This window comes from Amphiura filiformis, chromosome 3 (genome assembly GCF_039555335.1).
Source record: "Amphiura filiformis chromosome 3, Afil_fr2py, whole genome shotgun sequence".
Classification (NCBI taxonomy): Eukaryota; Metazoa; Echinodermata; class Ophiuroidea; order Amphilepidida; family Amphiuridae; genus Amphiura; species Amphiura filiformis.
In genome coordinates, this window is record NC_092630.1 from 59,908,716 (window position 1) to 59,934,338 (window position 25,623).

At 35.6% G+C, this 25,623-nt stretch overlaps 1 protein-coding gene across 1 annotated transcript in view; it reads right to left on the reverse strand.

The window, feature by feature from the left end:
* Positions 1 to 937: 937 nt before the first annotated feature.
* Positions 938 to 25,623, reverse strand: part of LOC140148849 (ATP-binding cassette sub-family C member 9-like) — a 49,023-nt gene continuing 24,337 nt past the window's right edge. Inside the window, exons 14-32 of the mRNA XM_072170935.1 lie at positions 25,339 to 25,444; positions 24,393 to 24,491; positions 23,238 to 23,403; positions 22,551 to 22,688; positions 21,591 to 21,813; positions 20,955 to 21,172; positions 19,494 to 19,733; positions 18,878 to 19,035; positions 17,178 to 17,270; positions 16,373 to 16,475; positions 15,975 to 16,088; positions 15,153 to 15,264; positions 14,241 to 14,371; positions 12,230 to 12,308; positions 11,432 to 11,540; positions 9,140 to 9,243; positions 4,134 to 4,267; positions 3,108 to 3,170; positions 938 to 1,303 (exon numbers count right to left, since the gene is read on the reverse strand). Coding sequence (XP_072027036.1) covers positions 1,166 to 1,303; positions 3,108 to 3,170; positions 4,134 to 4,267; positions 9,140 to 9,243; positions 11,432 to 11,540; positions 12,230 to 12,308; positions 14,241 to 14,371; positions 15,153 to 15,264; positions 15,975 to 16,088; positions 16,373 to 16,475; positions 17,178 to 17,270; positions 18,878 to 19,035; positions 19,494 to 19,733; positions 20,955 to 21,172; positions 21,591 to 21,813; positions 22,551 to 22,688; positions 23,238 to 23,403; positions 24,393 to 24,491; positions 25,339 to 25,444 — 2,528 coding nt within the window. The 3' untranslated portion in view covers positions 938 to 1,165. The remainder of the gene's footprint in view (positions 1,304 to 3,107; positions 3,171 to 4,133; positions 4,268 to 9,139; positions 9,244 to 11,431; positions 11,541 to 12,229; positions 12,309 to 14,240; positions 14,372 to 15,152; positions 15,265 to 15,974; positions 16,089 to 16,372; positions 16,476 to 17,177; positions 17,271 to 18,877; positions 19,036 to 19,493; positions 19,734 to 20,954; positions 21,173 to 21,590; positions 21,814 to 22,550; positions 22,689 to 23,237; positions 23,404 to 24,392; positions 24,492 to 25,338; positions 25,445 to 25,623) is intronic.

The following is a 25,623-nucleotide window of genomic DNA, read 5'->3' on the forward strand; positions in this document are numbered from 1 at the left end:
TCTTCTTTATGTAAAACTCAGACCAGAGTCAACATGTGACTCATTCCCCTTGATCGTGTCACATTTTAGTAAGCAATTTACAACCCCTTCTCACTTTATTTTCTTTATAACTAAATCATTATCAAAACTTCATAAATGGCTCAAAAAATAATGTGCATCTTCACCTCTTTCACAATCCACCAGACCATGACCATGTTTCACTCATGCAATGAACTGTTTGACATGAGCATTGAACAACTGCTATTTTTAAAGTCTAAAAATGCGTAAGGGATTTGATAGTGATATTTCGTCGGCCGCATCACATACTGACGTATTTGCAAAATACGCATTTCGAGAAAATCGAACTTGAAAATTTAGCGATTTTCATTTGCCTTATAATCTTGATTAAAATATTGTTGATTAAAACCAGGTTAACAGTAATGCAAATATACCATATTTTCAATATAATTCACTTATCACTGTCAGAGCATGACTCATTCTGCAAAAAATCAATATTAAATAAAATACGTCACTATGTGAAAAGGACTAATGTCAATTTTGCCGCTCAAATGACAAATACGTCACAAGAAATACGCCAGTATGTGAAACAGTTAAGCAAATATGTCAGTATGTGAAAAGGACAAAACAGCAATTTTGCCGTGAAATGACAGAGTCGCGCAAATACGTTGCGCAAATACGTCAGTAGGCCTATGTGAAACGGCAAATTCTTCAAATTGCAGATACGATATACTGGGCTTGCGCAGTAGCTCGCAGTATAGGTGATCGGCAAATACGTCGTTATGTGATGCGGACAATTCAATGTTTTGTAAATACGACATAATTAAATTAATTAATATCTTACTATTTAAGCCACTTTGAGGCATGGTTTTGGTGAATATATAGATTAGAACATAACAAACTAATATACAAATTTTCTCAAAAATGTTTAAAATGTCGAATACGTCAGTATGTGATACGGCCGACGATTTGCACAGTATTTGATATCATCAGGGCATTCCTCGAATTTGGAATGCAATTTGGTGTGTCTGATGCACTCACAGATCCCACAAAACATACTGTGCAAATGTCACTATCCGATCCATTTAAGATATCAAAATGTTGATAAAACAGTTGTTAGTGCACATGTCATCACACTTTATATAAACTTCTCTTTTTTTAATGAATATTAGTGGTTTGTTTTTACAAATGATGCAAACACACTATCTTCATTGGCTAGTAGATTGCTTGGTGTGTCGTATTCCACCACATGGCCATCTTGTAGAACCAAGATCATATCGCTGTTGAGTATGGATGATACACGGTGCTGTAAAAGTGGGCATAAAGGTTTAGAATTAGCACAAGTTATCACTTATATTAGTGGTTATAAGATATTCCATTTTGGTTTCATTGATATGTAGTGATGCAGACAAAGCAAGTTGTTTGTCTCGCAAAAAAATAAATTATTGTTGGATCTTTCTAGCCATCTTTAACCAAAGTTATATATCAGCCGAAATGATTGTCCAAAATCTCAGTTTTTAAAATATACTTGGTACTGGCACTACTAATGCAGTATTTCAGTTCCTGGTACAGAAGAAAATTATAAGTAGATGTTTGTTGTCTTTAAAGGAACACTCAGGCAATCACAACATTATGCCTTATATGTTAGAATAATAATTATCAAGCACGAATCACATGGCTTTATTTAAAAGTAAACAAACTTATATTGACCTTCAAAACAAATAAAAACAGCCGTCTCTCACCATGCGATATTCAAATTTCCCGGGCACTGAAATTCCCCCACACACTACTTTGGGATAGTTTAAATGTTTCTTCAACAAATCTCCAGGCCACAACAAAGACACAAAGTTTACCACTGACTCAATATGACATTCCCTCATTTCAAATATATAGTTTTGGTTTCTCTATTGTTCAGAAACCAAAAATCAAGGGATTAAAATGTGGAGATGAACTGGTATGCAATCATAACACTATTGTGCTGGGAGGACACAAGAGGGTATATATAATCAAAAGTATAATGGCCTATAACCATGCGTATATAATAGCCTATTGTGCTCACATTTTCATTATCGATATCTATCAATGCGGGCGACTTTTGCCGTAGATGGCACACTTCCATTTCATCATAAAATTACACCCGAGTTCCGAGATTCGTTTGATAAGTTATGCATAGACATCGTTGGATATATACGAGACCTAGGCCTACATGTAGAAATCATGTGCATATATTGAGGGGTGGGGGGGGGGGGTGTTTTGTTTATTTGTCTGAAATATATACGATGCATGATGTAGATGATTTGATTATGAATTAGATTATTCCCCGGAAAGCACAACCCATACCTCTTACCTCGCTCCTCCGCCACCTATATATAACCTCCTCCTCCCCCTCCCCACACTCGATATCGACTCTTCCCTATTATTCCACTCCACTCTTGAGCCCCCTCTCCCCTCCTTCCCTTCCCACTTCCAATGCTCTCTCCCCTCTGTTTCTCTTTCTCCCTTACCCCCTCCCCCCTCACACACACACATACCCTCTTTCCCTGGCGATCTCTTCTATCTCTCTCTCTCTCTCTATTCTCCAATAAATAAATTGAATAAAAGTTAGCTTAAACCAGCTTTCTATGATATTGATCTTCCGTCATGCGACATGCACATAAATAGAGTTGTGTATAATAGTGTTGATATCAATGAAGTCATAATCTGTCAAGTGGCTATTGTAATGTCTGTGGAAATATTTCGATGGTCTATATATTTTCACAGTGAAATCAGCTTAGGCTAATTCGTAGTCTCAAGTCAAAGCTTTCAAACTAAATCAATGCTTTCAAATGTAGACTGCTTTGTTCGACTTCTCTGCTCGTGAATATTGCACTGCTAAATTTAAACATTTCTTTTGTATACTTAGAGTAGGTAACTTCAAATCAAATAATTTTACGATCCACACCACTTATAAGAAACTGAAACCAAAACCGAAACTGACTGACACAAATGTTCGGTTTTAAACAAAAGGTAGAAACAATGAGTTCGATATCTTATGATTCAAGTGGTTAGGCAGGACAATAGGAAACCATGTGACCAAAACCAAAACCAAAACACTGATAAAATCAACTTACTGCTATGGTTAGTACTGTTCTGTCAGAAAAGGCACTGGCTACAACTTGCTGTAAGATGGCATCCTGAAAGAATAAGAATGAAGAAATAAGCAAATAAATAATATATAAAATAATTGCTTGTGATGCACTTCACTATTACGTATTATATCCCTCATATATAATTCTAGACAGTTCATTGGTTGTTGCCATTTATCATTTTCCCATCATCCTCTCTAAATGATAGTTTTTACCATCATAGTACCGTGCAATAGTACGCCAATTTAGGTGGACCCCAGAATGTCAAGTTCATCACAGCAAAACATGATGTTTGATGAAAAATCTATTTACAAAGTATTAGAGTTTATGTATGAATGATATAAAACAAATATCAGAGAAAGATGTATGTGCTATTCCATTCACCATTCCGGCTCACAGAATGGAAAAATCCATCTTTTACCTTGTGATTATATTTTGACCATGACACTCATGTACATTTAATATTTGAATACCAGCACAATTCATCTATACTTAATTCTGCTGCCACTGAGATACACATTTGAATTACCATTCAGACTTATTGATAAGGATAACTGCTACATGTATACTAGGAATTTGAATTGAATGAACACATTCGATCCAATCGTGATCGTATTTTTTGTATTTCAAACTACAATGCGAACGCACAACATTGGATACAATACTGACCAATCATGCGTGTGTTGGCATGGTTGGATTCACTTCCACATTATGCATTGCACAGTGGCACACCTGGCGTACATCACACAGTTTATGCAAAAAAATTGTCGCACTATGTCAGGTTGTGTTCATTCAATTGAAAGTTCCACTGTAGTTATTGAAACGTCTGTACATAAGTGTACATTCTTTTGACTAGTTTGATGAAAATTCTATAAAATTAAGAATTCTGATCTTCAAGTAGCTTGAATGGTTCTAAATTTAATCATCTTCATTAAAATTTACTAAGCTCTTAAACATTTGCCCTGGGAATATGACAAATAAAGATAGATGCTGTAAATTTTATTTACTTACTGTTTCCATATCAATAGAGGCTGTTGCTTCATCCATAATAAGAATCTGTGTTTTGCGTAAGAAAGCCCTAGCAAGACAGAAAAGCTGACGCTCTCCTACACTATAGTTTTCACCTCCTTCACTTACTTCTGAATCTGTAGGCAAAATGAAATGAATGAATGATAATGCATCCAAATAAATGTTCAGATTCTTTGAGAATGTTACTAAAGATGATTATGGTCCATAAGTCAAGGAACATAATATCAAAAGCAGTTGGTTTTGATTCAAAAATTACAATTAAATGAAATGTGTACTATCTATGCTAAATCCGTATTTCTTTAGGATCATTGAACATTGTTAATTTTGTTAAAGTCATTGTAACATTTCCATAAAAATAGATTTGTATTTCTTTTCCACTAAATGTTAGATATGTCCCCCTTTTAATTGTAAGCTGAACAATTTAATCCCAGTGCTGATGTCACCACTGTGTGTCACTCCTACTCGTGACCGAGGACGGTCCTATTGATGTGTTATGACCATCCTGTACACCACGTATATAGAGTGTTATCAACATTGTATATGCCTCAACTAATATTTCAATTGTATGATTTAAACTAAGTGACACATCATTTTATCAAATATATCAGATTTTGTCACAAATCCAGCACATAAAGGCATTATTTTTGCAGGGTATGTTAGTCCATTAATGTTTACAATCATGTACAAAAAAGAATTTTGACACAACTTGAGGGCATCCTCTTCAGCATATGTTACAATATGGTTTTAAGAAGTGATTGGCAACACTTCTGTATAAACACCTCTAGATGTATCTTCTCCTGCTCTTTACAAGCAACCAAGTTATATATCCGAGTTCCAAAAGAAAAGGTTTGAAAATTCAACTTGTAATAGTTATTCCACGAGTGGCCTTCAGGCCACGAGTGGAATAAGTTACTTGTACCAAGGCAGAGTGATACATGGAAAAAGAGACCACTGTCTGGCCAACACCTGTTATTTATTACACTAAATGCTGTATGTTGACAATCCCTCATTTCAAATATATAGTTTTGGTTTCTCTATTGTTCAGAAACCAAAAATCAAGGGATTAAAATGTGGAGATGAACTGGTATGCAATCATAACTAGTGATGTGGTCGGCACCGTTTTTTATTGTCGACATGTTGATATAATTCGTATACCGACGTCGACAGTGTGTCGACATAAAAAAAAATTCCAAAAAAAAAAAAAAAAAAAGTTGTACATTTTAATTACTTTTGTTTCTATTGAACAGCTAGCAATGCATACTAATTCAATGTGTCCCTGACTGTTCAATAGAAGCAAAGGTAATCAAAATGTACAAGTTCATCCAACTTTGTAAAAAAAATTGGCATTTTTTTTTTTTTTTTTTAGTAGCAGTATTTCTCTGGTTTCCAACCTTGAATAACAAGTCAGTTTGGGCCTATAACTTGCTTTTCTGGCCAAAAAATATTTTTTGAAAACTAAAAAAAAAAAAAAAAAAAATTTTTGTCGTCGACATGATTTTTTGATGTCGACATGTCGGCATACGTGCCGACATCGACATTATGTCGACATAAGGCATGTCGACCACATCACTAATCATAACACTATTGTGCTGGGAGGACACAAGAGGGTATATATAATCAAAAGTATAATGGCCTATAACCATACGTATATAATAGCCTATTGTGCTAACATTTTCATTATCGATATCTATCAACGCGACGACTTTTGATGCTCTCTGCCGTATGTGGCACACTTCCATGACACCATAAAATTACACCCGAGTTCCGAGATTCGCTTGATAAGTTATGCATAGACATCCTGTGCATATGTTGAGTAGTGGGGTGGGGATGTTTTGTTTATTTGTCTGAAATATAAACGATGCATGATGATGTAGATGATTTGATTATGAATTAGATTATTCCCGGAAAGCACAACCCATACATCTTACCTATGTTCCCTCCGCCACCTATATATAACCTCCTCCCTCCCCCTCCCCACACTCGATATCGACTCTTCCCTATTATTCCACTCCACTCTTGAGCCCCCTCTCCCCTCCTTCCCTTCCCACTTCCAATGCTCTCTCCCCTCTGTTTCTCTTTCTCCCTTACCCTTACCCCCTTCCCCTCACACACACATACCCTCTTTCCCTGGCGATCTCTTCTATCTCTCTCTCTCTCTCTCTATTCTCCAATAAATAAATTGAATAAAAGTTAGTTTAAACCAGCTTTCTATGATATTGATCTTCCGTCATGCGACATGCACATAAATAGAGTTGTGTATAATAGTGTTTATAACACTGAAGTCATAATCTGTCAAGTGCCTACTGTAATGTCTGTGGAAATATTTCGATGGTCTATATATTTTCACAATGAAATCAGCTTAGGCTAATTCGTAGTCTCAAGTCAATGCTTTCAAACTAAATCAATGCTTTCAAATGTAGACTGCTTTGTTCGACTTCTCTGCTCGTGAATATTGCACTGCGAAATTTAACCATTTCTTTTGTATACTTAGAGTAGGTAACTTCAAATCAAATAATTTTACGATCCACACCACTTATAAGAAACTGAAACCAAAACCTAAACTGACTGACACAAATGTTCGGTTTTAAACAAAAGGTAGAAACAATGAGTTCGATATCTTATGATTCAAGTGGTTAGGCAGGACAATAGGAAACCACGTGACCAAAACCAAAACCAAAACTAAAACTATATATTTGAAATGAGGCAATCTATGCTTACAAACATGCTGAGGTCATGGTTGTGTCCTAAAAGTACTAGTATTAGGTATGTCACAGTGGCTGCACAATAATTCTGCTACACTGTGCATGCAAGCATAACAGTGAATTGAAAAGGGCGCGCTTCAAATTTGGCCAATTTTAGAAAACATCCATGTCATTAAATGAATTTCTTCATATGCTTCATTTATCCAAATTGTTTAAATTTTTAATATATGGTGTGTGAAGCCTTTCCGAGGCTAACATCGGGTCCTTAAAATTAAAAATTGTTTTGTTTAAAGAGTTACTGACTGTTTTATGGATTTTTGAAGATCGCTCATAAATCAGTAAATATAGGCCTATTGAAGTAAAGGAACTACCACCATTTAGCTGAAATACTAATCTTTCTTAGCATGTAAATTAATTCCGTCGACAACGAATGAAACACTTCCCTAAAACTAGTTGAAGCAAAACATTAATCAATGATATTTTTAGGGAGTAATTTTCCAAACCACAATAGCACTAAGCCATTGTGTGTGTCCAAGGCCATACTATTTTTGTATACGCGGTACAGTAAAATGGCTATTGCTTTTACTGATTGTCCTCCCATGTTAATCCAGATGACAAAATGTTAATTTAAAGTCTCATTGCAACTGAATTTTAATTTTTACTTTTCGGACTTGGCTTTGAGTAATGGTAACACATACCATGTTTACAGTAAAAATTAAAATTATATTCCAGACACCGTCAAAATGTCAAACTTTTTATTTTTTGTATTGTTTTTAAATAATTAACTGCAGTTCATTTATTCAACCTCATAACAGGATCATACTTAAAAAATGTATGATAAATGAACAGACGTTCATTAAATATTGAAAAAAAACCAAAAATTACTCATGCCTAATTTGCATAATAAAATCATAAATACATAATTAGCTGTAATTACCTAATTTGCATAATTAATTACTTTTTGTGTATTTTTTGTTATCAATTGAAAGAATTTTGCATACATATGTGTGCAAAAAAACCGCACCTTTATATCATGTACGGTTTTCTATTGGCATCAATTTTGCATATTAATTAGCTGAACTTAGTCATTTTTTGAGATTTAATTTGTCTGCAGATTGGCCAAAATTGCTAAAATAGTATATTTGGTTAATTTATTATAATTATTCAATGATAGATTTTTTAATTTTGTTTTCTGTAACGAAGTCAGGAAAGATAGGCATTTAACATGTGATATTTATATTAACGCTGCTTTTTCAAGCAAGCGTCCAAATATACCTTCAAAATCTCGAAATGTGCCAATTTTGTCATTACAGCCATTTGTGGCAGGATTTCATTCCATCTACGAGCATCTTTAAATTGACACTACGTCACAATGCATTGACCGATTTCAATTCTGTTTTTTGATTTTTGATGCTTTAATAAAGCTCAATAATGTAGGAACATTAAATAATGTGTTTCTGCTGCGATTATTTTTGAGGTGATATGCCTACTAGTATACACCCACATGGAACCCTTGTAAAAAGACCATTCTCTGGGCACACCTGGAATATGAGGATGGTACATTAGTAGTCTACCATGTCACATGTTATGTCTGGAGTAGGACCACTCTTTGGGTGGGTCTGTTTATTTTTGAAGTTTATACTAGAGGGTGGGACAAGTAATCTCCCATGTGACTCGTTATGTCTGGAGTGGTACATGGGAGTGGTACATGGGTTTTGACTCCACTCCAGACAGAGTGGTACTAGGCAGTAAAATCACCAGGTATGGTACAATTATCATTACTACAAATTGAATAATTTTAACCTTGTGCCATTTGTTGCCATAGGCTAAACCATAATTATTGGCATCTGTCTTACGTACAAGTGTTGAAACACAAACCATCAATATATAAATGTGGAAAGCATGAAATCACTGTATGATATTCTTGCATTTATCCTTTTTTTCCTTGCTCCAAATGGATATCTTTAAAGATTAAAGCGGCTTATAATTGGAGACAAAAATGAGACTCATAACATCATGTATTGATATAGAAAAGCGTGCATGCTGTTGGGCGCTGGCACTTACGCTGGTTGCATAATGCGTGACTAGCACATGCTATGTAAATTAACATGAGCGTAAGTTTAGACTTTACTGACTCGCGTAATAAGAAATGAAACACTACTTATTACTTCAACATAATGATTGATACATGCACATAGTACAAAAACCTACACCACAATTAATCTCTAGTCTATGTTGTTTGTTGCTGAACATGAGAGAGAAATATACAAAGATGATGTTGAATACCTAATCCTTGTTCCAAATTTGATACAAGAGTCTTAAGTTGAGCTATCTCCAGTGATTTCCATAATTCTTCATCATTGCAGCTCCCTTCTGGGTCCAAATTAAATCTAGTAACATGAAAATGGTACAAATCAATCATGTTAGACAAGGTAACAATAACAACTAACACACACAGACACACCGCTTTATTTGGTTAATAAAGATAGATCTTCAGAAACTTATTTCACTGTAAATTTGCTGTCAAAAACTTACCCTGGATGGTAAAAATAAATTTGTGTAAAAGGAAAAAAGAAAACACTCTTAACTAAATACTACCAGTGAAAATTAAAGCTATGATGTAACAATTCCATAAAAAATAGATTTGTATTTTCTTTTCCACAAAATGTTAGTTTTTACTGTCGGATATGCCCCCTTTTAATTTTGAACTGAACAGATAAGGCAAAACAAAACAATTCACCATTTATTATTATATCACTCATACATAAATTCTAGACAGTTCATTGGTTGATTACCATTTGCCATTTTTACCATCACCCACTCCGTGTGATAGTCTTTACCATCATAGTGCTCTGCAGTGTGCGCCTCGCCAAGCCGTCGCGCTGACTCTTGGACTTCGCCGATTTAGTTATGGGGTGGACCCCAAAATGTGAAGTATATCACCGCCAAACATGGTGTTATGTTGATGAATAAATGTATTTCCTACCTTAAATAGTATTTTAGTAATAGAATTTATGCATGAGTGATATAAAACAAATATTAACTGTCTTAAATTAGTATAATGGTGAAATATAATCACTGGTGAAAGATGTTGTTCCATTCCATTCCACTGCCCGGCTCGTGGAATGGAACAATCCATCTTTCACCTCGTGATTATATTTCACTATTACACTCATAGACAGTTAATATTTGTATACCAGCGCGTATGATGCCAATATATGTCACTTTGTCAATTGAATATATGAATACAAAACCCACCCAAGTCCATACTTTGGCCAAATTGAGTTAAGCATGGGAAATTGTTGCTATACATAGGCCTGTCATATGTATGAAAGAACAACTCAAATTCATCCTCTGTGTCTATTGAGCATGTGAAAAATAGCATGTATGAAAGAACCACCCAAGTCCAGGATTTGAGTCTTGTAACACTTTGATTGAAATCCAGTATGTATAAAAGTCCACTTGTAACACATTCATTGCTGGAGAGTGACTTTTGAAAAAAAATGGGATTAATCAAGGAAAGTGTGTGGTTTATATTACATGGCAGTATGCTTATCAACATTATACATACCTGTGTGCTTTATTTTGTATTATCTTACTAGTGGTAATCTCATTCCAACATTGTTGTCTTTGTATATGATTCAAAAAACCACCCAAGTCCAGCATTTAAAATGAACCCCCACGAAGTCCCTGAAATGCTAATCGTCATACCTAATACAGTTTAACCCACTCATTTGCACGTAAAACTTACTATATTGACCAGGTAAATCTAACTGAAGGAATTAAAATGATACACAGGTTTTTTTCTCAAAATCACTTCCCATGGACTTGGGTGGGTTTTGAATTCATGTATTCAATTGTGAGTCTGTTCCATCCTTTTGATGTGTTATGACTTTTTATTCAAAGTCTCAAATTTTGTCACAATTACAACACCCAAATACTTGATTTTTTCAGAGTATGTTAGTTTACTAAAATACATTACAATAGTGTAAAAATCTGAATTTTGAAAAACGTTAAGGACGTCTTCCTCAGAAAATGTTACAATATGGCTTTAAGCGTTCCTTCTACACTTCACACATATCATCAGGAAATCCTCCTTTGAAATTCACTTTGCTGTCTTGTATTGAGCCTCCTCTAGTCCCCTCCAAAGAAAAACATCACCCCACCACCACCACCAACACCAAACAACACCAAAAACAACAAATACAAATACTATACTGTGTCTTGTCTCAAGTTGACACTTAACGTCACGTTGGATTTCGTAGTGGCAGAGTCAAATCGCACTCTAACATAATCCGACAGGGCGTATATACATGTGTAGAAGAGCGACCACGCAAACACACCGATTCGAGTCTGCCATACCAAAATCCAACATGCGTTACTCTCAACTTAAGATGAGAAACAGTATAGTTCTGCAGGTTTCACCTTTTACATCTGAACACTTAATATTACAATGGCTGCTTGAGCCCAGTATATGCAAAGCAGCAGCTGCAACTACCTTATCAGAGCTTACAGAAAATACATTAATAATTTTAAGAGCAAAATCCTCTCTCAGTCACTAGTCCAACATGTACTTACCTAATAGTCCCTGTAAAAAGCATAGGATCTTGTGGTATGATAGACAATCTGTGTCTCAATGTTGATAATGGTACACTAGTTAGATCTATTCCATCTACTGTAATTTTACCTACAACGTAAATCAGAACGGTAGTTAGCTTTTTCCCTTTTTTTGTTGTTGTTGTCATTTCACTGATTTCTGCTGCAAATTAAAAATGTTTCATTGAAAGAATTCTCTTCAAACCTCAATCCAATGGTACACAGTAGTTAACTTGCCAATTGTCACTTGGCCAAAGATGCAGCATTGTTATATATAGGAATGTTCAAATTTCCAAAAAGAATATTTCTTTTTAAATTTACCGATTGACTGACCCTCCTGATTTTCTCATTTATTTAATTTGTTTTTACCTTATGCAGGTGCTTGTTCAGAAACACAAAATGGAAACTAAACTTGTTTTATCTTTTTCAGTTATCGTGTACCCTTATATATATTGTTCAGGAAGCATAACTAGGGGTGGCAAGGGAGACTTGACACCTTGGAAATATATATTTAAGGATAAATTATGACTAAAAGAATGAAGATTAATTTCAAATGTGGTACGATCTGGTCCATGGGACCAAGGGAGGCAGTTTTGACAATTGAGTTACCATAATTACTACCATTACTAACTTGTTAATGTGTGTACAAACACTTACTAATGTTGAATCCCCATGTCTCTTGAATACTTGGTTGTAAAGTGATGAACCTTTTAAAATCCAATTTTTGTGTATTTTATTGTTTTTTCTCCTCACTTTTTGCTTATTATCAAAGTGTCTCACCTTTATTGATTTGTATTAATCTAAAGAGTGCTAGAGCAAGTGAAGATTTACCGCTGCCAGTCCGACCACAAATACCAATCTGGAATTGAAAAATTAATGTTTAAACGGCTGATAAAAATGGTTTAAAAATGTGCTTAAAATTTGTATACAACTGTTTAATTGGTGAACTGAACTTTGCTGTGGGTGGTGATTTTAGCTGGACATGCTTCAATTGATGCGCACCTCAGAAGCAAACAACTAGGCTACTCAACGTTAAAACAAGTACCGTCGGATCCGTAGCGGTCGCTGCGGGACAAGGAATTCAATTTTGCAGTGTTGGTGTCTTTGAAGCAGGTTCATCAAAAGTGTTCGAAACCGATTTCAGACACTTTTGATGTCCAAACCATTTTCGGGAAAAAAGCGTCTTGACATCAAAAGTGTTCGAAACCGATTTCGACACTTTTGATGTCCAAACGATTTTCGGGAAAAAGCGTCTTGACATCAAAAGTGTTCGAAACCGATTTCGGACACTTTTGATGTCCAAACGATTTTCGTGAAAAAAGCGTCTTGACATCAAAAGTGTTCGAAACCGATTTCGGACACTTTTGATGTCCAAACGATTTTCGGAAAAAGCGTCTTGACATCGAAAGTGTTCGAAACCGATTTGGACACTTTTGATGTCCACACGATTTTCGGGAAAAAGCGGCTTGACATCAAGTGTTAAATCCTTAATTCTTGTCAATTTCCTTAATTCACCAGTATTTCCCTTAATTCTCTTCAATTTCCCTTAACTTCCCTCAATGTTCCCAATTTCCCCTCAATTTCCCCTTTTTCCCAAATTTCTCTTAACTGCCCTCTATTTTCCCAAATTTCCCTTAATTCTCTTCAATTTCCTTAACTTCCTCAATGTTCCCAATTCTCCTCAATTTCCCTTCTTTTCCCAAATTTCCTTAAATTCCTCTATTTTCCCAAATTTCCTTAATTCACCTGAATTTCCTCAATTTCCTTAATTCTCCTCAATTTCCCCAAATTTCCTTAATTCCCCTCAATTTCCCCCAATTCCCCTCAATTTCCTTAATTGCCCACAAAATCAATTAACTCACCTGAATTTCCCTCAATTCCCCAAAATTGCCCTTAATTTCCCCATTCCCCCAATTTCCCTCATGTGCCCCACTTTTCCCAAATTTCCCTTAATTGCCCTATAGGCCATTTCCCTCACCAAGTAGTACCATAGCCATGCGACAAACGATGTTGACGTAACAGCATTTTTTAGAAATTGTTGAAAATCGTGTAATGCCCCTTTAATGACCTAATTAGCATATTTCGGGACGAAACTCTTTTCCAGCATGGGGCCGGTACCTGCCTTCCCCTCACCAAGTAAGATAGCCATGCGACAAACGATGTTGACGTAACAGCATTTTTTAGAAATTGTTGAAAATCGTAATGCCCCTTTAATGACCTAATTAGCATATTTCGGACGAAACTCTTTTCCCTTCTGGGGCCGGTATAGTCCCTCCCCCCTCACCAAGTACCATAGCCATGCGACAAACGATGTTGACGTAACAGCATCTTTTAGCGTTTGTTACTAACGGACTAACGGACGGATGGACGGACGGACGGACGGAGAGACATGGTGACTTATAGAGCTGCTACCCGCAGCTAAAAATCGTACATTAACCGTATAATAAAATTCTTATTCACTCAAAGATAATGGTTGCTCACTGCTTGTCCTCGTAAAATTCAGATCAATATCTTCCTTCATATTAATGGAATATGGCACCAGACCATACTTACCCACATTTTTATGAACAAGCATTCCAATTAGCTAGAAGCTTGCAAATAATTATGGGTACATTTACAATATTATGGAGGGTGGGTTAGTGTAGTGGTCTTCTCACTCGCTTCTCACCGCTGTGGCCAGGGTTCAATGCCAGTGCTTTGAACGAACACTAGATATGTGCACCTAATGAAATGTGCACTGACATCGCTGCCACATCAGGGTGAAAATGGTATAATAATAGGTAAGATTTACCTTTTGTCCTGCTTGTATATGTACAGAGACTTCATGTAGAACTTGGTCTAAATCAGTTGCATAGCGAGCGCTTACTTTATCTAGTGAAATGCTGCCCTCTTGTGGCCATGTTGGAGCAGGATTATTTACACCTGTCAGGAGAGAGTTACGAGAAAGAAGTGTCACGAAATATGAACCAAAACGACGAATGGTATTGGATGCTTACAACTTTCATGCTTTTATACTTCCTATGGATTTGTGAAGTTGATGATTAAACTAAAAAGCTTCTCCCCTTGATATGATAAAAATTATCATTAATTAAGCAAACTGGAAACAATCCAATGATTTTGCTGTTCATAATATTTAGGCTTATGAATGGTACAAAGTGAGACCTGGCAAGTGGGCTCTTGAAAAGCCATGTTTATATAGACCACTTGACATCATTGTTTATCAACAAAGGCGAGGGACTGGTCTATCAATATGCTTGAACAAAATACTACACTGTTCAATTGACTTTCTTGTACTATATGAAATGTGGTGGGTGATTTACAATGCATGTGCCCTGAGCAAACTACAATGCGTATGTACACACACTGCAGAGCAAAGAACAATGGAAATTGCCATAATTCGCGCGCATACTGCTGGGCAATGACGTCACATGTCAAGTGGTCTATCAATTCATTAAATTGTTATTTATGTCAAATATGCTCATTATTGACATATCACCTTCTGATAATGCTACAGCTTTCCTAATGCCCTCTTTATAAAAGCATGGATCCGAATTCAACTGCACAAACAAATTCAAGTCATACACTATGTATAATCTCGGATTTGCCATTTAAACACAAAATTTGCATTTTCTGCTTACTTGTTCCATGAGTAAAGAACAATTACAAATTATATATTAAAGATATTTTGCGACAATCTAGATACCTTGATAATCTTCTGTTGGTATATGGATGTAGTGTATAACTCTTTCTACGGCATTCATTTCCATCTCCACCATAGTAGAATGTCTGATGAGGTAATTCAAGAACATACCAGCCTAAAGAAATAACAAAATGACAAAATCAACATACTGTATTCTATCTGAAACAGATCGACTACACTCGGTTTCAGAGAAGAACAGCAGTCCCTTATTCAGATTGACGCAAGCGCCCATTTAATGAGCGACATACGCGGAGCTTTGATTGAACCAATCAACGTTTTGACGCGTAATCAACCAATCAGATTACCTGCGCCTGTTGTTATGATAGTCAGACGATTGAATCGTCCAATCAGAAGCCTACTTCCATATTTACCCAGTGCACACTCTGAAAATGACAGAAAATGTAGCAGAGTGACATGCAAACATGAGGATGCTCCTGGTCTTACTTTTTTTTGGAGCAAAATTCAGTAAAAAGGCAAAAATTTATGTTTTCTGCTCAAGCTCAGACGTTTCTCAGAAATTGACCATTTAGGTAAATCCCACGATTGACGTCATGTTGATGCGCACATCGTTTAGCGAACATCGTTACTGCGCATTGCAAGTTGATGTGACATCAAATGACAACATCTTGGGCCTAACCTCAAGGAATTATGGATTTACAGACAAGGTCAATTGCCCAGAAATCACAGGAGCTATTTTTGAGTTATGGTATGATAGGTGAAAGTTTTCTAAATAGGCTACCAAATTGGTGTACTTCAGATTCTGTAATCTATTCCTGAGGTCAAAATCAAGAAATTGATAATCCTGTGGCTTTAAATGGTACTTACTGAAAGTGCATATGCAATAGCCAGGCCCACCCAGCTAGGTTCTAGGTCCCCTAATATAGCTACAGTCAGAGATGTGAGACCAGCTAATAATACCATGATAGCACCAATGAAGTCCTGCAAACAAGAAATCAGGAAAACAGAGTGTCAATTAATGAATCAATCATTTAGTGGTTATGAAACAAAATGGACAGACATGATATACTAAAAGTTAACTTTTGACAAAATGTTCGCTATTTTCAAGCCATGTTTGTCCACATTTTTGAAACATTGGTTCATCCATTGTGTTGAGTGAATGGGACTGTCAATGGATAGAGGCACACTATACTGCAAATTGAAAAATAACATGGCAACATAGATGATCATTTAAAAGACCTCAAAGGCATATCTGAATATCTTACCAGTCTTACTGCAAGCCACTGTGTTGCTGTAGCTCTGTATATAGATGCTGTAAGGTTCGCATCAATAGCATCAAGCATTGTATTTTGGAATTTAACTTCATCCCTGAAAATCAAACATAACAGTGTACACAAGATTAATATAGCATTTTTAATATCCACTCAGAAAAATGTTGCATTTTGAATGATTAACTTCTTTCTTTCATTACCTGCTTTCACTTGCAAGATTTAGACCAGAGTTTTCCAACCATTAGATCACAACCCAAAAAGGGTAGCAAACTTGAAATCCATACACCCCTTTGACCCCCTATGGAAGACACAATCTTAATCTTCCACACAAGGAGTGTGAATTTAAAATGGGGTTACCTGAATGGGTGACTCCATTTGAAATCTACACCCCTGTGTTCCAAAAAATAAAAAGATTTTTGGAACCTGTGATTTAGACTATCATTATTCATTCTGAAGACACCATCATCAATGATGGCCAAAGTCTAAATAACATGAGCAAAACAGAATTTATCACTACTATTTTTTACATTCATTCTATTCAAGTTCTTTTTTTTTTTTTCAAATTCTTCAATTACATCTACATTTATCCATCCATATTCCCATATCGGTAGTGAAGTAGGTGTGTATTTCGCTTGTCGGAGTAGCAAATCGGGCATGTAAAGTTTATCGCACATGAGCAGTTGTAAGCATGCTTGCAGTGCAAGCGCCAAAAAGCATTTGCATCACTAATGAGCTTAAGATGAACCAAAGAATAGTCATTCTTACAATTAAACAACTTCTGAGATTATGTTTTTCTTACCTATATGCACGAATGGTTGAAAGCCCAGCTAATGTCTCTGAGAATTTGGCATACACCGGAGATCTGGTAATGCTTTCTAGTCTCTGAAGTTCTCTGAAAATAACAAAGGGTAATATCGCTTTAATTTTACCAAACAGAAATACTCATAGTAAATGAATCTGAAGATTATTTTATTATGGTAAATTTCAGTTTCTAGAGCATTATTCAGAACCTAAATTCCAAATCCTTGTCCAAAAGTATAAAGTCTAGTTAAAAAGTGCATTTATGATTTCACTGTTGATAGTCACTACTAAAGGTCTGTTTATACCATGTTGCACTTTACGTTGCGATGTGTTGTGTTGAAGATATATCTATTACTTTTTGCCCCAAGTCAATGCAACTCCCCGCATTTTCAAGTTGAAATAAATTTAACTTTATTGCGATACCACACTGCAGTATTTTGTAGTAGGGATGCAATGCAGCAAAGCAACATACCACAAATTGCAAAGTGCGGCGTAGTAAACTATGAACTGACATTAAATGTGGTTTGCCAATTGTAGCTGTGTGCCATTACACAATAGTATATAGTTATTTTGGGGGCAATTTTAACACCGAGATGATGTGTGTAAAGTGCTGCCTTTACTATGTACATTCGGAAGGCTATTAGCATAACCAAAAGGGTAATTCTCAAAAGATGGGCAAATCCTGTAGACCATGGAAAATTGATTTTGTTTTGTATAAGAGCATGTTATATTCTTTCCTAGTGCATTTGTGTACAAAATGACATTTTATTAAGGGCTGGGGTAAGAACGTTTGGACAGTATTTATTTTGGGACATTAGAGCACATCAGACATATCGAATTGCATTCTGTATACGAAGAATGTCCTTCTGATATCAAATAATTTAGAATTTTTGAAATTCGCAATTTAATACACATTTTAGGGCAAATCATTAAAAATTGATATTTTTGATATTTAACAGTACTCTAAGTAAACTTTATAAATTTGATGATTTATACTTAAAGTGTATGTAGGTGGGATGAAAAGCCGACGATCAATTGAAAATTTTGACCTTTCAGATTGAATATATGGATTTTTTTCCAAAAACACCAAAAAAAATTAGGTCTTTTTGGGAATAAAATCCATATCTTCAATATGAAAGGTCAAAATTTTCAATTGACCGTCGGCTTTTCCTTCCAGCTACATACACTTTAAGAATATATCATTAGATTTATATAATTTACTTCGAGGACTGTTATATATCAAAATTTGAAAAATATCAAATTTTTATAATTTGTCATAAAATTTGTATTATATTGTGATTTAAAAAAATGAAAATTATTTAATATCAGAAAGACATGCTTCGTATTCAGAATGCAATTCGATAGGTCTGAGGTGCTCTCATGTCCCACAAAAAATACTGTCGAAACGCAATAAACGCTCATTCTAGATCCCTTAAGCATATCAGGTAATTAATCTCCCATGAAAAGATGGACAGGAATTAATGTAGATTTTAGATTTTAATTTATAGAAAATTAATATTAAAAAATGAGAGGAACAGATCTCTAAAATGAATCAAAATGGTGTACTAATATAGAGTGTGATAATAATTGTTAACTGATAATGAATTCTATTTTATGACTCAAAGGTGAGCTTTTGCTAGCTTTTTGTCTATTTGTCTAAATGGAGATGAAAATATAAGACCTCCTTATCTTGATTACCTTGATGTTGCTAGAAAGAATCTTTGTAGAAGAATGTAGCCAACTACAACAGGAAAGATGATGGCAAGAAAGACAGGAGTGACGACAGCATTGACTACTAAAGCAGTTACACACTTGAAGAGAGCACGCAGGAAAAAATACCAACTCTGACTCAGTGGCTGTGTAAATGTAAATCATATTGTCTAAGTAAGTAGTTTAGAAAATATTGACATATTTTAACCAAAAAAATTATGTTTGTGGTTTAAATATCCTATTCTTAAAACTGTTTTTTTTTAAATATTCAAACAATTGACTGTCTTAAACCGTCATTACGAGAGTAATTTCAATAAAAAAATTTCACAGAAAATAAAGACAAAAAGTATCACGCTATTGGCCAAGGATAGTCCAAGATTCATCCTTCAAAACCTTCAAGTTTTTTTTCCACAAATCAAGCTTCACATAAGTTTCACCCTACTGCAGAATTCAACAACTTTGCAGCATGCTATTTGCACACACCAGGCTTCAATTTTGCTGGCTTATTAAAATAACGACTTGTGGGACTGGATAAGGATCGATATAGCCATCTGTAATTATTGGGATTGAGCCGGTGGACCCTACACATGCATTAATGCTTTACCTTATCTATTGTGTTCATGTCAGTTGAAAACCTATTTAGAATTCGCCCAACAGGTGTGGTGTCAAAGAATCGCATTGGTGCGTGGCAGATGTTGCCCAGCATGGCTTTGTGTATCTTGGTTGCAGCTATAAGACAAGCACATAGCAGGATTGCACAGGCTATATAGGAGAGAAAAGCTCCAGCAAATGACAGGCCCATGTATCCACCGATGTAGTACTCAGATATGTCTTGGACCTCTTCCTAAAATTTCACAAAGACAAATAAAAGCATTACTTGATGCAGATTAATCAACACAAGAAATATTTATCTTTGTTGTTGTCAAGGGTATGATGGCCAATAACCCTGTTCTGGGAGAGGTTTTTTTTGTTGTTGTTGCTGCTGTCTGGCACTACAATTACAATTTTGAACACCATTTTCAATAACCGAAAGTCTATAATTAACAGGATCTCATAATTTTTCCAAATTAAACAATTAAGGGATCTGGAATGAGCGTTTAAGCATTTTGACAGTATTTTTTGTGGGACATGAGAGCACATCAGACATATCGAATTGCATTCTGAATACAAAGAATGTCTTTCTGATATCAAATAATTTTCATTTTTTGAAATTAACGATATAATACAAATTTTATGACAAATCATTAAAATTTGATATTTTTCACATTTTTTATATATAACAGTCCTCGAAGTAAATTATATAAATCTAATGATATATTCTTAAAGTGTATGTAGCTGGGAGGAAAAGCCGACGATCAATTGAAAATTTTGAACTTTCATATTGAAGATATGGATTTTTTTCCCTAATTTTTTCTGGTGTTTTGGGAAAAAAATCCATATCTTCAATACGAAAGGTCAAAATTTTCAATTGATCGTCGGCTTTTCATCCCACCTACATACACTTTAAGTATAAATCATCAGATTTATAGAGTTTACTTTGAGTACTGTTAAATATCAAAAATTTATTGAAATTGTCCAATCTTGAGTGTCAAATCTGTCACTATGAGAGATCCCTAGTTTCAAATGGCTCCCACTTCTTGAGTATTTGCCCCAAACCCTGAAACATTTGGTTTTGTTAATGCATGCCTGGCCTGGTGCGTATGCAGCACCTACCTGCACACATGACATATCAATCCACTATTAGGTTTCTACTGTTGGCTATTCCATTTAAAATCCACACTACCCCTGTGGAAGATTTTGGAAATATGTTCCACAGGAAGAGTATGAATTTCAAATGGAAAACACATTAGGCAGCTCCATTTGAAACTCATCCTCCCTCTGTGGAAGATTCAGGTTGAGGGTGTATGAAAATCAAATGAGTTGCCTAATGTGCTAATGTGATTGAAATTCATACTCCCCCTGTGGAACATATTTCCAAAACTGTCCAGAGGAGTAGTGTGGATTTTAAATGGAATAGCCTATTTCCATATATTTGTGATAATTTTCAAATCTGATAGGCACGTACCTCTGTTACATTGACCAATCTTGCACCAGCCTCAGACCACGCAGATAACCAGAAATCTGTTGCCATCATGACGCCATATTGGGCTGATAGGAAGAATGCTATTAAGCAGACCAACAACCAACCCATAGCATGACCATAATACAGGAATACATGGAAGGATACAGAGCCAGTCTCACGCTCCTCAGTCTCTATTAGTTTGCCAATAGCACTTGAACCATCTGGAAGGGAGAGGCCAAGTGGTATTGGTAGGTATGATCATAAAATCGACATTGGTAGCACCCTAGTGTTCAAAAATTGTGACCACAGTTACATGAACCCCATCCAACCCATGACTAAGATAAGTAAATGTTGTTTTGTGCTCCTTTTCATGAACTATGATCTCTTTTTTGTAAAATGATCAGAAAAATTGCACTTCTGTTTTAAAACTATCTAGTATAACATTGCAGACAGCACATATATTAACCTGTACACCTGGTCACAACTTTTAAGCCAAGTCTGACGACATACTTTCATCTATAATTTCAACAGACATGATTGACCCCTCATTTAGTGTTTGCTTGGTACCCCTGTCCTCAATACACAGAGTCTTCCAACATATATGTGTCTGTGATTGTCAGTGTTTACACACACACATACCTGTATCATCTTTTTTAGCTATCTCAAGTTTTTGATCCTCAATTAAACGTTGTAACCGCCTTCGTTCCTCAGCAGTTTCATCATCTGAATCTTCAGAAGTACTCTCTGCTTCCTTGATGACAGCAGATGTCTGCTGCCATATGGTATAGAGTTCAGGATCTGCTTCCCAGATGTCATCCATGGTACCTTGTCTTGCCACCTTGCCTTCTTTCATCAAGATCACCTGAAGAGAAAAAAAAACCACATATATCGTCGGGTTCATCACATAGTGGTGTATCGTAAGGAAAACTGAAAAGTGCATTTCGGAAAAAAATGAGTTTGAAAAAATGATGATTTGTAACAAGCTTGTGTTGTTGTGTTGTTGCACTAATTTCAAATTCATTGTATGAAAACTGTTCCTAAGTGTTTAAATTTAAAGTACCTTCTTGTACTATATTTACTTCATATTTTAGCTATTACATGGGTAAAAAAGAGCCCAAATTTATACGTCAGTATGTGAAATGGAAAAATGCCGTAAATATAGAAAAAGTGCATCACATAGTGGCGTATCTAGTATACACCACTCTGTGATACGCTTTTTACGACAAAAGTCCATCATATATTGGCATATCATGATTTAAGTGATCACAATATGCCACTATGTGACACAATATTTTCATAAAAAGCACATCACAGAGTGGCATAGATATGCCACTATGTGATGCACTTTTTTTATGTTTAGTACCATTTTTTACGATATGCCAATTTAGTTATTTATTTACTAGTTAATTACTTAATTTTCAGCTGTGGGATTTGGCATAATTGAAGAGAACAATATTTAAAACATATAACAAAAATTGCAAAAATGACCAAAAATCATGATTATTATGCTTTCTCTCCCCCATTCACCCCAAGTCCCGGGCCCCAAGTACAGGTGATTAAAAAAAGTGAAAAATAAAAAATAAAAATTCACATACTCACCTGCTGTGCATATTGTAAAAACTTCAGCTGGTGTGTCACTAAGATTACTGTACGATGGTTTTCCAGCAGAAGTCCCATAATTGCTTGGTGAAATAACTTACTACCGACATGAACATCTAAAGAAGCAAATGGGTCATCCTGTATCCAAAAACAAAGTCACATAGGACACATATGTAAGAAAACTTAAATTACAAAATTTGTTTTACTGTATCAGCTTGTGTATTTGACATAAGATGTAACCCATTTTTTTTAAACTGCTTCCTCTTACAAATAATCGTAAAAAGCTTTTCTGGTGATGTGACTGGCCCAACCTGTGCTAACACCATGGGAATGCTACTGAGAATATGAAAGTGGTCCCATCCATATACCAATTATCCCAGAAATTTGGACCTATCGCTATACCAAAATTCAAAATTTTTAGCCAACTTTAATACAAATTGCCAAAAGTGGCTTTATTGAGGCAAAATTGGGGGGAAAATTCGGAAAAAATGACCCATCCAAATACCAAAATTGGCCTACAAAAAGGGCTCATTCATATACCAAATGGCTGAAACTGCTACCCATGTTTGCCGCACATCCTCCTAAGTTAGTAATTATGAGTCCCCCAAGGCTAACAGGCAAGTTGATTAAAAGTTAAGCATAAGCTCTGCTCTTTTCTATGCTCATCACAATTAAGTACCCACATACCAAGAGTACAGTCTGATGACTACTATACAATGCTCTGGCAACACTGACTCTTTGTTTCTGTCCGCCACTAAGGTTAATGCCCTTTTCTCCTATTTCAGTTTGGTCTCCTGCAGGAAGGATGTCAATATCGGGCTGTAAACAGCAGGCTGACACTACTGATTGGAATCTAGATCAATTGAAAAGTGAAAATAATTAGTACTGAAATATTGTATAAATTTCATTAAAATAATACAGTGTTTAATAATCAATCTCAAAAATCAGTTATATCAATGTTTTACTGATTTTTACAGCAGCATCAAATACTACGTCACTCGTCCTCATTTAAATCAAAGAGACAGAAAAGTTTTTGATAAGTCAAGTTTCGAGACGTGACCTGTTACATCGTCTGCTAACATCTAATGCAATATCCCATGTAAAATGCAACTGCAACAATATCATTCAATAAAATGAGATTTAAGCTGAATTTATACTCGATAACCGATAAAACACTTTTGGAAAGTGATGGGCAATTGCCGAATTTTGCGATGCATCGCTCGTCACTTTTGCATTTATACTTATTACGGCGATAGCGATTGCAGACGACAATTAAAATCGATAGCGCTTGCCGAGATAGGAAACAATAACATTATGGCCGCAGCTGAACAGCGCCGACAATTAAAATCGATAGCGATTGCAGACGACAATTAAAATATTCTAAATGCCACAAAATACATTTTTAAAACATCAGTTGCTGTCAATAATTATTGGTTTGAATTAATTCATCACCAAAAGTGATTGGTTGACGCATTCATGTGTCAAGCAATATCGCTGGGAAGTTGAGATTTCTTCAACTTGCAAAAGCGACATCGTTTTTGCCTCAGTGATTTAATCGATTGATCAGCTTGATGCTTTGGAAATGTAAGTAAACATTGAGCAGTGTGAGAATCGCTTTTCTGCAAAAGCGATCGAGTATAAATTCAGCTTTAGAATGCAGTATCCACCGGCGTGTCCAGGATCTGTTCCTGCAGGGGGCTCAGAGGGGCTTTTAGAGTTATGCGGGGGGAGGCTTAATGGCAAAAAAACGGCTGATTTTACATGATTTTTAACAAAGTGCGGGAGGCTTCAGCCCCCAAAGGCCCCCCTGGGACATGCCACTGGTATCATACCATAACATACCTTTGGTGATCAAACTCTTCTCCAAATAGAATGTTATCTCTTAGTGAGGCATTTAGTAGCCATGATTTCTGTGCTGAGTATGCTACTGAGGAAGTCATTCTGAAACACAAAACTTCAGGTTAAAATTCTGATTTAAAATAAAAAGTTACAATAGAATATCCTGGTATAAAAACGTTATCATGGGAGATGAAAATTGTGCCTTGCAATTTGCAAAGTTTTAGTTTATTTTACTAAAAAAAAAATCAAAATATACCATAAGCAATAGAATGAAATAAGGGTCACACAAATAAATTGTTTTCAATATTAAAAATAATACATTTAATAACTTGTGCAAGACAAGGAAACCATCACAACAAGACAAGACATCAAGCGACATGTAAAAGATATGCACGGTGCGAGCCTATAGGCTATAGGTTACTCTAAATGATTAAAACTATTCCAAAAATAAATATTATTATTCACGAATAGACTAAATAAGGTCATAAAAATTAAAGGCTTACTGATGAAAGGAGATGAGATGTGCCTTAGAGTGTGATAAATATTACTCTTTTATATAAATACATAGTTATCATAAAAAGTACTGTGATAGTACAACAGCGGAACGATTTACTTCATTCAACTTTCAATGGACTTTTTATAAAGCTCAATTGTCTGAAAAGAAATCCAAACAGCATAGCACACTGGTTAAGGTCATTGCCTTTGGTGTGAGAGGTCCTGGGTTCAAATCTCCACAGGACCAGGAAAAAATAATCAACTCTCACTGTGGCTCATCTGGAAAAGGTGGGGCAGATCTTCAGTCAGTTCTGATCAGGGCAATAAGCGCGATTGTTGGCTACACTTTCCTGTCCTGTAAAAATGTCCCAACCAGTTATCTACGGCAACCCACAGGTCGCTTGTGATTGGATGAAGTTTCATCATCAGCAGTTATCTCAAACAAAAAACGTACCTATTCCATTGCACCTTGCCTTGTAAATTGGTCATTTCACACAATATTGCTGATAGGATGGAAGACTTGCCAGCACCTACTGGACCTATTATCATGGTTAGCTGACCTGAAAATAGTAGCATAAAATGGGTAAAAATGTGTCCAAATTATTGTCATGTCAACCATAACCCTTCTTTACCCCTGGGAGAAGGAAAAAAATGTGTGACTTTTCAACATTGGCTCCTGCGATTTCTGGTAACTTCCTGTCCCATAGAAACTAAACAGTTCAGAGATCATTTGAGCAAC